This window comes from Knufia obscura, assembly GCF_036327395.1.
Source record: "Knufia obscura strain CCFEE 5817 isolate CBS 148926 chromosome Unknown scaffold_16, whole genome shotgun sequence".
Classification (NCBI taxonomy): Eukaryota; Fungi; Ascomycota; class Eurotiomycetes; order Chaetothyriales; family Trichomeriaceae; genus Knufia; species Knufia obscura.
In genome coordinates, this window is record NW_027042702.1 from 105,450 (window position 1) to 120,835 (window position 15,386).

The 15,386-nt window shown below is 51.2% G+C and overlaps 5 protein-coding genes across 5 annotated transcripts; 4 read left to right on the plus strand and 1 right to left on the minus strand.

The window, feature by feature from the left end:
• Positions 1–589: 589 nt before the first annotated feature.
• PMZ80_010117 (uncharacterized protein) lies at positions 590–3,601 on the plus strand (the record flags this gene model as incomplete). Its single annotated transcript, XM_064878508.1, has 1 exon — positions 590–3,601. The coding sequence occupies one exon, from the start codon at positions 590–592 to the stop codon at positions 3,599–3,601; it is 3,012 nt and encodes a 1,003-aa protein (XP_064725587.1).
• A 1,736-nt stretch (positions 3,602–5,337) lies between these two features.
• On the minus strand, positions 5,338–6,943 carry PMZ80_010118 (uncharacterized protein; the record flags this gene model as incomplete). The annotated part of the gene is made up of 2 exons (XM_064878509.1): positions 5,338–6,846; positions 6,932–6,943. The coding sequence occupies 2 exons, from the start codon at positions 6,941–6,943 to the stop codon at positions 5,338–5,340; spliced, it is 1,521 nt and encodes a 506-aa protein (XP_064725588.1).
• A 1,688-nt stretch (positions 6,944–8,631) lies between these two features.
• On the plus strand, positions 8,632–10,405 carry CCT7 (T-complex protein 1 subunit eta; the record flags this gene model as incomplete). Its single annotated transcript, XM_064878510.1, has 3 exons — positions 8,632–8,680; positions 8,730–9,218; positions 9,267–10,405. 3 exons carry the CDS (start codon positions 8,632–8,634, stop codon positions 10,403–10,405), a joined length of 1,677 nt encoding a protein of 558 aa, XP_064725589.1.
• Positions 10,406–11,623: 1,218 nt separating this feature from the next.
• Positions 11,624–13,047, plus strand: MCA1 (Ca(2+)-dependent cysteine protease; the record flags this gene model as incomplete). Its single annotated transcript, XM_064878511.1, has 3 exons — positions 11,624–12,094; positions 12,154–12,970; positions 13,022–13,047. The coding sequence occupies 3 exons, from the start codon at positions 11,624–11,626 to the stop codon at positions 13,045–13,047; spliced, it is 1,314 nt and encodes a 437-aa protein (XP_064725590.1).
• Positions 13,048–13,756: 709 nt separating this feature from the next.
• On the plus strand, positions 13,757–15,076 carry PMZ80_010121 (uncharacterized protein; the record flags this gene model as incomplete). The annotated part of the gene is made up of 1 exon (XM_064878512.1): positions 13,757–15,076. One exon carries the CDS (start codon positions 13,757–13,759, stop codon positions 15,074–15,076), a length of 1,320 nt encoding a protein of 439 aa, XP_064725591.1.
• Positions 15,077–15,386: the final 310 nt, after the last annotated feature.

Sequence of the window (15,386 nt, forward strand, 5' to 3'; positions counted from 1 at the left end):
AAACGAGGCGGCCCCACCTGTAGCTCTTGAACCAAGGTAAGATAGGCATGCTATGCAAGTGATTACCAATGCCATATAACCCCAGATATGGTGGTGACTACCTAAGTTACTACTTAACTGCAAAAATTGCGAACGACCTTACTGCGAAAGTACGTGACCCAGAGATGATCTCTCATGCTGGAACCGAATCTCGTCAAGCATGATGTCGGCTCCCAGCAACAACAGGCTGGGACCTGGCGATGCGAAGCGCGTGCTTGTTATGCAGGTATGGATGGACTTGCGAGGCTGAGATATTCCTACGACTGTCATTGGATTACCCTTGCGCCCGGCATGTAGTGACTGCAGACACAGCCGCCGCCACAGCTCATGGACCTCGTGCATACCATAGCCTGCGCTATGTCTAGGACTTGCTTGTCGCCGTTACTCTCCCGTGCAGGCCTTGACAGAGGACAATCAGGCGGCACACAAGTATAGCACGGTCTTCCCGACACATGTAAGCATCCGATGAGCTGCTGCTGAACTGCTGGCCCTCTCAACGTTCTCTGACATGACGACTTCGACTTTAACTACACTCACCCTGCCCCTCAGCATGCTGCGCTTCGAAGGCGAGCGCGCCCCTTGGCCAAACCCGGAAGCTTCATGTGTGACTAGCATCGAGCTCTGCCCATTGAACAAGAAGCTGCGTTTCTGGAAAGTGCAAGGACCAGCGCTTGCGGCGTACAACACCATCCGGCCCAAAATCAAGCAATGTCTGACCGATAGAGGTAACGATCTGTACCAAGGGCTCAGAGAGTCTTCTTTGCCTCACACAATCGATTGCTACATGGTGGGCAAGAACAAGATCAGTGCTCGGCCCAAGGTGGTCATCTCCTGTGACAAGAGACTTTTCTGTGAGAATGTGAAAGCGATTATCCTGCAAGCCACCTGGTGGGCAGAATTTCGGCAAGAGTATCCGGCCTTTGGTGGCTTTCTTTCCCTACAGTGCGCCCCAAGGCGAATGGCTAAGCCCGGATCGGGCATTGGACCACTAGTGTACACTGCTTCGGAGACAACCTCTTTCTGTGGCGCCCCTATCTTCTTTATCACAGACACTCTGCAGCCTCAAGATGGTTGCAAATCATTACAAGCAACTTTGGGAAACGTTGTTTATCTGGATGGTCAGCCTTTTGGCCTCGCAGTATCACATCCTTTTGCTAGGGATGAGCACGTCGAGCACAGCGGTTCAGACAGCGAGTCGTCGGATCCATGGTGTTATGCAGATGACAGTGACGGTGAAAGCTTCTCTGGTTCCGAATCGACTTGCTCATTAGACTCGGACACCAAAAGTTTACACGGAAAGGGGTCAAACCAAATAGCAAATTCCACTAAGATATTGCAAGGTACACCGCAACTGTTGGGTCGTGTCAATGTCCAATCTGATGGTACACCAAGTGATGGACTCGACTGGGCCATCTTCCCGATCGACAGCACTCTAGCCAGCGATATCGACAAGTGCCACCACCAGGTTGCCGGGACTTATAAGTCTCTTGACGGCGCGCCAGTCGATGTGAAGCAGCCAGAGCAGATTGCATTTCTCAATGAAGACGCAATCTCTGTTTTCACAACAGGACACGGCCGAGGCTTGGTCAAGGGCACGCTCAGTGCTGGCATGTCTCTGGTATGTTTGAGAGGGAGTCACGACTATTTATCGTTGCACAATCTAACGATGACCGAGGAGATCAAGGCTGGGGACTGTGGAGGATGGGTATTCGATGAAAGAGGAAATTGGTACGGTCACATAGTCGCAGGCTTCCCGGGAACAAACACAGCTTACGTTGCACCTGCGTCTCGGATCGTGCAAGATATCCAACAAAAGAGCGGCGCGACTGTCATTTCATTGGCTCCCAACGAAGAGGATATAGATCCCAGCCGCTATCATGCACCACTACTGGCATCGCTGCAGCTTAAGAGCGTACCACGTGTCATTAGTAAGCCTGCCGAGACGAACAAGCAGGAGAGCATGATCAGTGGTCGCTCGGAACCACGGCGCAGCGGACGCGAGAAGATGATACAAATGCTAAGCGATGCTACTGCAGCGTTGGCAGTTGATAGGTCAAACTACAGCGATACCCTGACCGAGCTTGCCAGGTTTGCGAACCAGCTCGAAGAGCTTTGCGGCGAGGAGTTGACCAATCTTCACATCCGTGATGAAGAACACACCAGCGAGCTGGACGCCACTCTTCTGTCCACAATTCCTGTGGCCCAATATCTATCCACCATTCCTGTGGCCCAATATCCCTTGAGATCCATGACGCCAGCCAGGAGTGACGTCGCATCGAGGTCATCGATTCCCGGAAGGTTATATGCACGTTCTACAGCTTCGCTTTCAGTCGTGTCGGAGGCCACTACAGTGTCCTCCAATGCTCTAGCCCTTGCAGAGCTGAGGAATCACGTCGACGGTCTAGACGGAGCCTCCGAGACAGAGGCCTCCGAGGATGAGCGAGGAGTCCATACTCCTAATAGCGAAACCTCGACCAATAACTCTGCAGGCCTGCCGTTGCGTAGCAGCAACTCCAGTGAAGCCATGCGAGCTCTAGGTAAGGTCGAAGGACGCAAGTTGAGACCGTCCGCTGGCGATGCGACTGTCATACAAGCCGGCCGTGGTAGGGCAGCGCAGGCAGCTCAACAAAATGCTGGACTCGATGCCTCGAAAGGACCAAGGGCTCTCTTGCTTGACTCTAGCTTTCTTGAAGCTACAATTACGCAACTTGATTCTCGAACATTGGGAGGCTCACAGACGATCGGAGATATCACGAGCCAGCCACAATCACCTCCGCGTTCTAAGCTTGACCCAAGGACGATATCTGCAAGCGCCACTGTGCCCACGTATGTATCATACGAGCCGCGTGTTACTACACAATTGGAGCCTCTTGCTGTATGGGATATGTCCCATCCACTATTGCCCGCAGAACGCCAACACGTAGGCCCCAAGGCAGTCTTCTCGCGCCTACCTCCCAGATTACAGGATCAGCTGTCTGCTGAGTACAAGCTTCATGTGGGTCAACACAATATCGACCGTGTCTTCAGACGCGGCAGCCTCATTGCTGTGCTCTGGCATGAGAACTCTGGCTTTTCACAACGCGGCAAGGCATCTTATGCCCAAGCAACGGTCGCACCTCGTTCACGATTTGTCATATCAGAACAGGCTAACGGTGAACATATCTACAGTCACATCCGCCGCTTTGTGATAGTGGTTCAAAGGTCAGGTTACTCCGTGGGCATTCCAGTGACTACATATGCAAACACAGGGCTCTCCAAGAAACGGATGGACACAAGTGAGTTGCATGCTCATGCAATCATATACTCCAAGGACAAAAAGCCCGAGACCATGCCTGGCGAGCGTGAATTTACGAAGTCCCCAATCTGCGTCAAAATGTCAAATGAACAGGAGACCTTATCGTCAAGCAGTCGATTGTACTACGCCAAACCACAAAGCATTGACCACAACATCAAGGTGAAGCACCTAGGCCATGTTATCGATGCGGATCTGCCTCAATTGTTGCGTAGCTTCCGAATGGAGATCACCCCAGAGCCCATTATGGGCAAGGCGCAAAAGATATGAACATTGGTAAATCATATTACCATGCTCAGGACGGTCATCTATGCTGAACGGTCGCACGCCAACATCACCGTGTACAGCTTGATCCCGTCGATGGTCGCATGCATCATCAGCGACTGGACGTTTCCTTGGCTGTCGCCTGAAAAGCACGCCTTGGTCAGTCGGCACATATTCAATGCCATTAGTTCTTAGAACTGGAGTTAAAGTACATTCCCATCCATCTGAAACTCAAAAAAAACTTATTTAATTGTAATCCAGCTGCTCTATGCATCGCCATGGATATGCCGTACAGATAGCATGAGGTGGGTGCCAGGTTGCACCAGCAGTCTCTTGGTTTCATTCGAATCTTCGCTTTGTGAGCGTTCATTCGTGTGTTTCAAAGGCGTCATTGGCAGGTCGCATTTGGAAGTATCTTTTAGACGGCCACCACGGCGAAATGTGTTCTTTTTTGCGAGAGCAGGCCTCCGCGCGGGATACCAACGTGGCCGCACAAGTAACAAGGTCAAGGACTGGCGTACTCCTTAGATATGAGATTGAATATCTATAGGCATTCCGTATCGTGGTTTTCAAAAATACTGACAGGCTTGGCATTTTATCGTTTTCTCTTCCACCTCGAGTCGCAAATGGCACTCGCTAGCTGCTTGACCTACATAGATCTAGGTAGGATGAATCTTATATAGCTAGACTCTGCTTTGAACGAGCTATTCAGACATAGTAGATGTAACGCTAACCTGTATACACCTATGCTTCAGCTAGCGTATAAGTTATTCCATCTCTTTCAGCGAACGTAGAGGAGAAGGTTAGCCGACGCTAAAATATACCACACAATTACGTCTCTATATAACATCCGCTAGAACAGGTGAAACTAGTACGCCTCGATAGCACAGCTTAATGGTATTCCGTAGATAGTAGGGAAGTATAAACTAGCTTGATACTGGTGCACCAGTCACGTATGTAAGTTGTGGTCTTGAGGTGGAAGAGGAAACGACAAAATGCCAAGCCTGTCAGTATTTTTGAAAACCACGATACATCCGTGAGCCGACGTTAATATACAGGCTAACGTCTCTATTATAACCACTCTGTCTACGGTACTGGCGTGCCCCCCAGTAGTAATGTAAGCGGCCAGCTTGACGTTCCGTATGGAGGCAGGTGTACGATGACAGCGATCAATGGCGATATTCATGCCGTGCATGAGGCTTAGTTCAGAAGTTGGTCGGCGATCTTATCATTTGTCTCCCACATCTGTCTATCAGAAATCTATCTAGCATCCACCCATGCACGCATGTATTGTACACTAGTCACGTTCTTTATCTCCTCCAGCAAATCCGCTTCATGTCTCCTTTCACATTATCATCTTCATCGTCTTCATGGTCTCGTTCAGATCTATCGCGAAAATGTCATTGCTAGTACTCGTACATTCCTCCCTCCTCAGTGTTGCATCTAAAAATGCTTCAGCTCGCTCAATTGCTTCGATTTGATCTATCTTGGTTGTGTAAAGGTTGCCTCCGTGATCGGTGCTAGGAAAATCGTAACGGTGGGTTTGGTTATTGCTTGTATGCTCGCGATGCTGAGCATGCTTGTTGGCTTGGTTTGGTCGGCTCGCATGTAAAGTCCGACGACCGTGTGTCATCTCGTGCGGGCCGACAACGTGTCGTAGAGGTAGGTTTGGGCGTGCGGATCAGTGCACGCCTGTAGTGGCTGTCTTGGTCACGGTGATTGACCGAAGGGTTTTCTGCCAATCACACCGCGACTTGTCTCTGTCGTGTGGTTTCACCAGGTAAAGGTGCGCATTGCGAGTTGCGCTTGACCGCGGTACCGCTACTAGAAGTTGAGTTTGTATCTTTTGCGGTCTTGCTATTGCTAGCAACGTTAGCACCTTCTTTTGGCGCTGCGCCGTCGTTCTGATGGCTGCTGTTTTGCGCTTTCTTTAGTGGGTGGTCATCATCAATGCTTAGATTAGCGAGAACCTCGGCACTGACTCGAGCAGGAACTTTCCCCTCCGATAGTCCTTCTGACTCGTTTGCTGTAGTCCGGATGACCATTTTTGTGGAGTCGGCGAGCGGAAGCCCCCCGAACTTATCGCCAAGACATCTTAGGACATGGACAAAGTACTGATGTAGGATAGCAAAGATGTTTTCGTCGCCGATGATCTCAGCTAGGCTCCTAGGCTGTGTCTGTCCCGCGCGTCGAGGTTGACCATCTGGATCTCTTGGCCGCTGTGTCAGGAAGGATGAGACATTTGTGTAGCCGGCTTTGGCCTCTTTGGCTAGCATCTCGTCGTGTTCCTTCTGCTGCTTGAGCTCTTCCTCTTCTTGGTATTTAGTGGCGGCTTGCTCGATGGTCTTTGACATCATGGTGAAGGCTTCCCAAATCATTGGGCAGGCCTTGAAAGCTCGGTCGGCGTCTTTACCTGCCAAGGCCACGAAGGCGTAAGCTCGTCTCTTTCCACGCGCCTTCGGATCGGTAAGGCGAAATGTATATGCTATGGTGTAGCCTGACGTGGAGTCTCCAAAGCAGAATGGACCTTCTGACATACCACGAGGTAGAACTTCGAATGACAGAGCTCGAATGACCGATGCCCGCAGCTGGGCATAATTCTCTGCATCATCCGGGCTCTTCGAAGTCAGATATGTCAAGGTATGGTCGTGGCAGTCGCTATGGGAAATAGTAGATCCGAACGAGTCTGCAGATGCGCCTTGCGATTCTTGACTTGAGCTAGGCTCTTCTCGATTCTGCCTCTTTCTGCCCTTGCCTAAACAGACAAATTCCCGCGATCGCAGTACAGGAGCGCCGTTCTTTGGCTTGCCTCCATCTTTGGACAGGCTGCCTGGGGCGCCCTCGGGTAACTGTGCTGCAGTTTTCTGTGGTATCGTAAAAGAACAACTGGCGCAGGTATCGCCATGAGAACGTCCATATGGAAACTTGCTCGTCTCTTTCGAGGTATCACTGCGCCTGAAGGCTGGGACGCGCTCAGTGCCTGGGGTCAGTGGCTGACCTTCTATAGCTGTGGATGCCTTGGAAAGGGCAGGAGGCAGGGAGAAATCCGTGTCGGTCCGGCGCAAGCGCGGCGCGGCCGCAGAGTGATCGCGTTCGTCTTCTCGACCAATTTGTGTGGTGTACGATTCTGCCGAGGTTCTTCGCTCACGAGATGTCGGTGGTGGTATACATATTGTACATTCTAGCGGTAGAACTTGTGTACAGAGGACGGATTTTGGTCCGTGAACCTCGCAAAAGTGGGTGAGTGCTAACTGTGTAGTGGCTCATGTTAGTTACTATGCCTGTATCCCGTCGATGTCGCAGTCGTTGCTGTCGTGGTCGGCGCGAGGAACGTACAGTAAAATCCATAATGGATCCCAATCGGAAATCCTCCTATATTGGGTGCCGGGCGCGCTTTGCTGTTGTGAGGCACTTCCAGTCCATGATTGCCATGAAGCAACCCGCAACAAAGTGTACCCGAGGGTCACTTGTATCTGACAGGTTGCAGCAAGTGACCGAGCAAAGTCGACCCGTTTGTATGCGCGGCTCGAGCTCGAGCAATGGTTGTAGCCGTCGATTGCGTACGCAGGGGCTCTATGGCAGTGGTTGGTATGTTGAACTCTCCTACAAAGTTCAGGAATGACAATTAAATGCGATCACATGCGAGCCCAACGAAACCAGTGACTAAGACTTGATCAAAAATAGGCCGCTAGGTCGAAGGTAAGAAAGACCTCGAGCACAACATACAGTGACAGGCAACGAACGTTGTTTATATCAAAGGATGTCCAGCGTTCAAGTTGGATTATTGTTGTCGCTAGGATACCTTACTGTTACTCCTTCCCAAACCATGCGAGCCATGCTCCTTCCTTGCCCAGGTGTGAACGAGGATCGGAAGCGAAACTGTGACGAAACGTGCCTCCAGACCGCTATTCTGGAAGGACGTTTCAACCAATGGGACGTCGCGAGATTACCCAAGCGAACTTTCAACGGCTACGCTAACCCCGAGTGCCTGGTCGACATGGATGCTGGATCTGATACCCATCGGTCAATTTCCATCACTTTTCCGAAGATTTGACCTCGCCTATTATCTGACCATGATACTTTCTCTCATTCGGGTCGCGTGCTCTCCTAAAAGCAAAGCTAGGCGAAGTCGACTCTTGCCATTTGTGAAGCCGATGTGGTTATCCGCTACCTCGCTTCATTCCTGAGAAGCGGCGTTATCGATAGTGAGGTACCAACGTGTCTCTAGTGGGCGAGTCGATGAAACAAGAGTGGCCGCCGCTATGCAAGAACAAATGATACAGCTAGCGTCGTCTCAAGAAACAAAGACACCCCCCGAAAGGCGATGTTGCCATTGATACTGAGTTCAGCTGGTGTTATCATGAAAAGGATCGTGTCCAGGATAGCTGATTTACTTGACATCCCGCCCTAAGCACGTCTGGCTCACAGGAATGGCAGTTTGGGCTTGATGAAACGTGACTAATCTTCCGGGCAGCAGCATTGGCAGGCTCTTCCTGGTCACTGGCTGCTGAGGTAGCAACGACTTCGCTCTCGTCTTATCTGTAAGTATGCTTATCAACCACCACGACTTTGCCGGGACATGTCCTGCAGTTGTACATGAACGCAAGGACCTTGCACGCTCCTAGATCTCGTTGTACATGAACGCAAGGACCTTGCACGCTCCTAGATCTCGTTCTTGCATGCTCGACTTATGTATGTATGCAGAGGATATTGTCTTGCCTGTGACGTTACCAGTCCTGTAAGAGTGCCGGTATCGACCGCTAATGCCACACTGGTATATGAGCACGATACAATCTAATAGATGAAATTGTCAACTGATAGAACATCCGTTGTAAGCATCGCAAAAGCTGGGGAAATCCATTCAAGATAAAATATGATGCCTGGCTGTACCTGGATTAGTGCCTGAAGATCCTGCATCTACGAAATTCTGTGTCCCTCATAATTTCTGCAAGTTGCAGCAGCCTTGTGGTTATTCGACGACGTTTTGTGTACAACAACCATCACGAGTATATTCCACTCAAGAGAACTTTGATAACATGGCTGCGTTTGGAGGACAAACCCCCACGATTGTCGTACTCAAAGAGGGTCCGTATCGACAACCCAGCATTCGAGACAACGGCTAATGCCCAAACAGGCACGGACGACTCACAGGGCAAAGGCCAGGTCATAAGCAACATTAACGCATGTCTGGCTGTACAGAATACAATCAAGTCAACACTCGGCCCATACGGTGGTGATCTGCTGTTAGTCGACGGAAACGGCAGGCAAACAATCACCAATGATGGCGCGACCGTCATGAAACTTCTCGATATCGTACATCCCGCTGCACGAATATTGACGGATATTGCTCGGTCGCAAGACGCTGAAGTCGGTGATGGCACGACATCCGTGGTGGTACTGGCTGGTGAGATCCTGAAGGAGATCAAGGATCATGTCGAGACTGGAGTCAGCACACAAACCATAATCAAAGGCCTACGGAGAGCGGGCGCAATGGCTGTGAACAAGATTAAAGAGATATCGGTGAGCACAACGGAAGGAAGCGAGTACGACACACTGCGGAAGTTGGCTGCAACGGCAATGAGCAGCAAGCTGATACATCGAAACGCTGATTTCTTTACGAAGAGTAAGTCTGCCATAGTCTCTCGGAAGACATAGCTAACGGGATAAATAGTGGTAGTCGATGCTGTCATGTCCCTCGACCAGGAAGACCTCAACGAGAAGCTGATCGGCATGAAAAAGATACCTGGTGGTGCTCTACAAGACTCCATGTTCGTAGGAGGTGTCGCATTCAAGAAGACATTCTCCTACGCTGGTTTTGAACAACAACCGAAGTCCTTCAAGGACCCCAAGATCGTCTGTCTGAATGTCGAACTCGAATTGAAAGCAGAAAAAGACAACGCAGAAGTACGGGTAGACCAGGTCTCGGAGTACCAGGCAATTGTCGATGCGGAATGGCAGATCATATTCAACAAGATGGAGGCTCTATACAAGACCGGCGCAAAGGTCGTTCTCTCACGCCTCCCCATTGGTGACCTGGCAACTCAATATTTCGCCGATCGCGATGTTTTCTGCGCTGGTCGTGTTGCTGCAGACGATCTGGAAAGAGTCTGTCAAGCGACAGGCGCAGCTACACAGTCGACGTGCACAGATATTAAGTCTGAGCATCTCGGTACTTGCGGCTCCTTCGAGGAACGACAAATTGGTGGTGAGAGATTTAACCTATTCAGTGAATGTCCGCAAGCGAAGACATGCACACTGGTACTGAGAGGTGGTGCTGAGCAATTCATCGCTGAGGTCGAGAGGAGTTTGCATGACGCTATCATGATCGTCAAACGTGCTATCAAGAACAAGACCATCGTGGCTGGTGGTGGTGCTACTGAAATGGAGATCTCGAGTTATCTGCACAGACATGCCGACAAGAATGTACCGAGCAAGCAGCAAGCTATTGTAAAGGCGTTTGCGAAGGCACTTGAGATCATACCGAGACAGTTATGCGACAACGCTGGTTTCGACTCGACCGACATCCTGAACAGATTGAGGGTTGAGCATCGGAAAGGCAACACTTGGGCAGGTGTCGACTTTGATCATGAGGGTGTACGAAATAATATGGATGCGTTCGTATGGGAGCCTGCGTTGGTCAAGGTCAACGCTATCCAAGCTGCAGTAGAGGCAGCATGTCTGATCTTAAGCGTGGATGAGACGATCAAGAACGAGCAGAGCGAAGCTCCGCAGGCGCCGCAACGTGGTCTGCCTCCGGGTGCGGCACAGCGGGCCCTAAGGGGGCGTGGTCGTGGCATGCCGAGACGGTAAGACAGGGGAAGCACTCGTGGCGCGGTCTAGAAACCGTTGCAAGAGATGCCAAGAGCGGTCCATTGTTGACACATTAGCATGCATGTTTTGGGCGTTGCGATGCAAGAAAAAGGAATAGACATGATACCAATGAGGCGATGATGATGTCGAAATGGTCAATGTTATGCTCGAAGCATAAAGCCTCCTCGAAGCCGATACTGCAGAATATGAAAACCCCGGCTTCGTGTTCCTAAACAAACATTTTCGTGAATCGTGACTACCTTCACCGTATTGAAGCTTTTGTCGATGATAGCACGGCGCCCACGAAGGTTACTTACCACACAACATCGATCCAAGACCTCAAGCTCGCAATCTACTCTCGTAGCTCAGAGGCACCGCGGACTTTGCTTCAGCTCAAATGTATTTTTGTCCGCAGCGAGACCTGGAGGGCCTCCCAAAGCTGAAAACCAACCCTCAGAAGCGTATTCCATGCTGCAGCAAGCGGCTCAAGCCATCCGCTTTTCCACAACATTGAAAGCTCACAACAACCAGATTCAGCGATGATGAGTCGAGAGCTGCGAATGCACATGTGAGATCCTAATGTAAGTTTCGCATAATCTCAAGCTGGAAGGCAAGAGCCTCGAGTACAGGCGAACGCTTCGCAGCCCAAATAGGGTGTCGAAGACATCAGCTGCATCCGAACACCAGCTTCTCATCTCACAATCGGTGGTGGAGCACGCAGGAATATTGTTCCGAGAGGCTCTGCTACCCTTTCGAAGCGCCAACGCTCAAGCGTCGTCAGCTGGGCTGAACGCTACGAATGTCTCCCCACATGAGTCGAAGCGCACAATAATAGTTCACGCAGGTTGGCAGGCTTCTGTTCATCAACAAGGGGTTGTAAATGCTCGTTCCCTATCTCTCGTTTGCATCCGCGCTGTCAACCGGGGAGGACGCCAGAGTCATAAACCGAACGCGATCAAGTGATAGAAGGTGTGCGATTGTGCTCGGTTGTTCCCTGACATCCGCTTAGGAATCGGCGCCTAGAACGGTCTCCGGTTGAATCGTGGTTCGGCTGTTCATAGGCTGCGGAGCTTGCGGTTCGTGGCCGAACTCCACTCGCTGATCCCTTACTGTTCTTTGTCTGCGATCCAGTACCCTGCCGGTTGTCAGCCTGAACCTCATCCCACCACGGTCAACCACAACCTCAGTACCTATATTCGATCACTTGCAGTCGCGACGATGTCCTATTATCCAGGCCAACAGGGTTACGGCGCGCAGGGCCACGGAGGCTACGGGGGCCCTCCCCAGTCATATTCTCCGCAGCCACAACAATACAATCAGTACAACCAGGGTGGCTATCCTCCGCAACCTGGCTATGGTGGCGGCTATCCTCAACAACAACAATATGGCGGCGGTCCACAAGGTTACGGCACGCCCCCTCCGCAAGTTGCGCCATATGGGTACAGCAATCCCCCACCCCAATCGCAAGGTGGTTACGGTTACGGCGCACCTCCTCCTCAACCCAACGGCTATCCAGGACCGAGGCCAGGTATGCCCAACGCATATCAACATCAGGGCCGCCCTCCGCCTCCTCCGGCCGCTGCGCAGCAGTTCGGACACGGCGCACCGAGTCAATACCAATTCCAATACAGTCAGTGTACTGGGAAACGCAAGGCACTGTTGATTGGCATAAATTACTTCGGGCAACGCGTACTGAGCTCCCCCAACGCCAGCCGTGGCAAAGCAGGTTGACTAACGTATGTGCATAGGGCGAATTAAGAGGTTGCATAAACGATGTCAAAAACATGTCAACATATCTAAACCAGAACTTCGGATACGCAAGAGAAGACATGGTAATCCTCACGGACGACCAACAAAACGAGATGTCCCAGCCGAAGAAACGGAACATCCTGCGGGCTATGCACTGGCTCGTGAAGGACGCCAGGCCAAACGACTCGCTGTTCTTCCATTACTCGGGTCACGGAGGTCAAACACCAGATCTTGATGGCGATGAAGAGGACGGGTACGATGAAGTCATCTACCCAGTCGATTTCAGAACAGAAGGCCACATTGTAGACGACGAAATGCACAGGATCATGGTCAACCCATTACAGCCCGGCGTAAGACTAACAGCAATCTTCGATTCGTGCCACTCTGGCTCCGCTCTTGACCTGCCATACCTTTACAGCACATCCGGTGTTCTCAAGGAACCAAACTTGGCCAAGGAAGCAGGTCAAGGTCTATTATCCATCGTCTCATCCTATGCGCGTGGAGATCTTGGTGGCATGGCAAGCACAGCAATGGGTCTCTTCAAGAAAGCAGCGACAGGCAACTCGAAGTATGAGCGGACGAAACAGACGAAGACGTCCCCTGCAGACGTGATTATGTGGTCTGGAAGTAAAGATGAGCAGACGTCTCAGGATGCAGTCATCTCGGGGGAGGCTACAGGTGCGATGAGCTGGGCGTTCGTCACGGCGCTGAAGAAGAACCCGCACCAGAGTTATGTTCAGCTGCTTAACAGTATCAGAGATGAGCTGAGCACGAAGTATAGTCAGAAGCCGCAGTTGAGCTGCAGTCATCCGTTGAGTAAGTTGGACTCGACCTCTTCGTGCTGAATCTTGCTAACTCTCACTGCAGATACAGATATCCTTTACGTGATGTAAAAGTAAACTACGAGGAGCTGCGGTAAAAATCGGTGCAGACGGGAGTGTTCCTGGTTCGCCTATCCTTGGATGCCACTGAGAGGATTCCACACAGTTGATGACTAGGTGGAGACGTATTGTTACGTGACCCATCTCAAAGTACCTAGGTAGCATGCTTCGGATCCTATAACCTAGTACCTTCTCTCTATAACACTATGTCCCTTCAAGTTTCCTACAATGTTTACGCCGGGTGGCCGGGTACCCCCAGAAAGTCAAACTGAGCACCGTGACCCGCTTGAGTGGCACCTTCCGCGTACGGGTCCAAATCTGCCAATCATGTCGCACCTTCCGTAATGGTGTGGAACGCAGTTTGCTTTGTCTCCGAGTCCCCGACACACTTCCCTTTCTTTACTACATGGTCAACCGTCAAATACTCTCAACGAACTTCTGACGCTCCCTTCGAGCTGTTGCAGTCCAAAAGAGCACTGGAAAATGAAGTCTCTACCGTGAGGCTGAGTCTCGCATAGTAAGCCCCGTGTGATTGGGCGCTCTCTTCCCACCATGCATGCGAAAGTCATGCGCCGCGGACGCGAGCTGGACGAGGCAGACTCGTCGGATTCAGCCTGCCTGCTACTCCTTAAACGAAGCGTCGATGTGCTTACGTGTCTTCAATCTCCTTGAGCTCCTCGTCGTTGCCTCTTCATAGCGACCCGGGGACGTCTCACCCAGCATGTCTATGAGCTCGCACGCCCACAGGCCGAAGCCTCTGCCACTGCGGAGTCGAGACGAATACACGATCGGAATCGTGTGTGCTCTGAAAAGGGAGGCTATAGCCGTGCAATCGGCATTCGACCACTTCTTCCTCAAGGAGAATGAAAAGGTCGAAACTGCCGACGGTGACGAGAACGCATACAGCTTCGGCACAATGGGGAGATACCACGTTGTCCTCGCACACCTGGGAGACATGGGAGGCTTGGAAGCCAAAGGGGTAGCGAACAATATGCGCCGCAGTTTTAGGAACATCAAGCTCTGTCTGGTGGTGGGCATCTGTGGTATCGTTCCGGTAATCGAGGAACACGAGACACTACTTGGGGACGTTGTCATAAGCACTTTGGTGAAGCAGTACGATAGAGGAAAGGAGTATCCTTCAGGTTTCAAAGAGACAAACATGCTGGGCCCAGCGTCCATTCAACTCAAACGGGCCTTCAATTCATTGGACACGCCGCAACCAATGGAATATTTGCAGGAGCTCCTCAAGCAACATCTACTGGAATTGAACGAGCACAAACACATGAAAACATATCACTACCCAGGATACCGATTCGACCACCTCTACGATGCAGGGTACGTTCATGAACATTCAGCTGGGTGTACCACATGTGCTGCTAACAACTACTGTAAGGCTGCTGTCGAGGCAAGCTGTGATCAACTTCAATGCTTTGCCGACAAGATTCTTTCACGTAAACGTATCACGGATCTAGACCAGACTGCTGAGGCCATGGGAAACACCTCGGACAATGCTCGAAGACGAGCCCTCGACGAGAAATTCAATGCTGGGATGCTGCCGAGAATTTACCTTGGCGCTGTGGCCTCCGGCAACAAGGTCATGAAGAATGGAACCATGCGTGACGACGTCGCAAAGGACAATGAAGTCATCGCTTTCGAAATGGAAGGAGCTGGGGTATGGAGTACCTTCCCCACCGTGGTTATCAAGGCTGCTTGTGACTATGCCGATAGCCACAAGAACAAAAGGTTCCAGAATTATGCATCTATGGTGGCTGCTGCATGTGCGAAGGCCTTCCTTGAGCAGCTGCAAATGGGATTACCAGGAAACGTTATGCTCGACGCGGTGGGCGCCAGTGGTCCCGCACAAAGCAGACACCAGCGCAATGAGGATCGTCAACCAGTTCCAACCCGGCGAGAGGGTGAGGTATCCAACATCTTTAGCGGTAACTTCACAGGAACCAACTTCGGTATGGGACAGAACTACACGTCCCAAGGAGACATGTACTTCGGCAGCTCTCCCGGGTCAGGTAACCATCGAGCCTGAGCATATACTAGGCTCGTGCCGTATGTATTGTGTTGCATTTTAAGGGCTGCCATTCTCTCTGCGACTCTTGGTCTGAACAACTAGCGGCTAGAAGCACATTTCTGTTAACAGCGTTGACTAAACAAGCATAGATTAACGTCCTGTCGATGCTCTGTATACCAGTGCCTGAGGTCATGACCATTGGTATGGCACGTCCGTGGCTAGACAATACAGTATAGTTCCGAGGCTTAAGCTTATCTACGATTCGTTCGCTTCTCCATTGGCTGCAGCGCCACTGCACAACAAACTAAGCCCTGCTGGGGTTGAATGT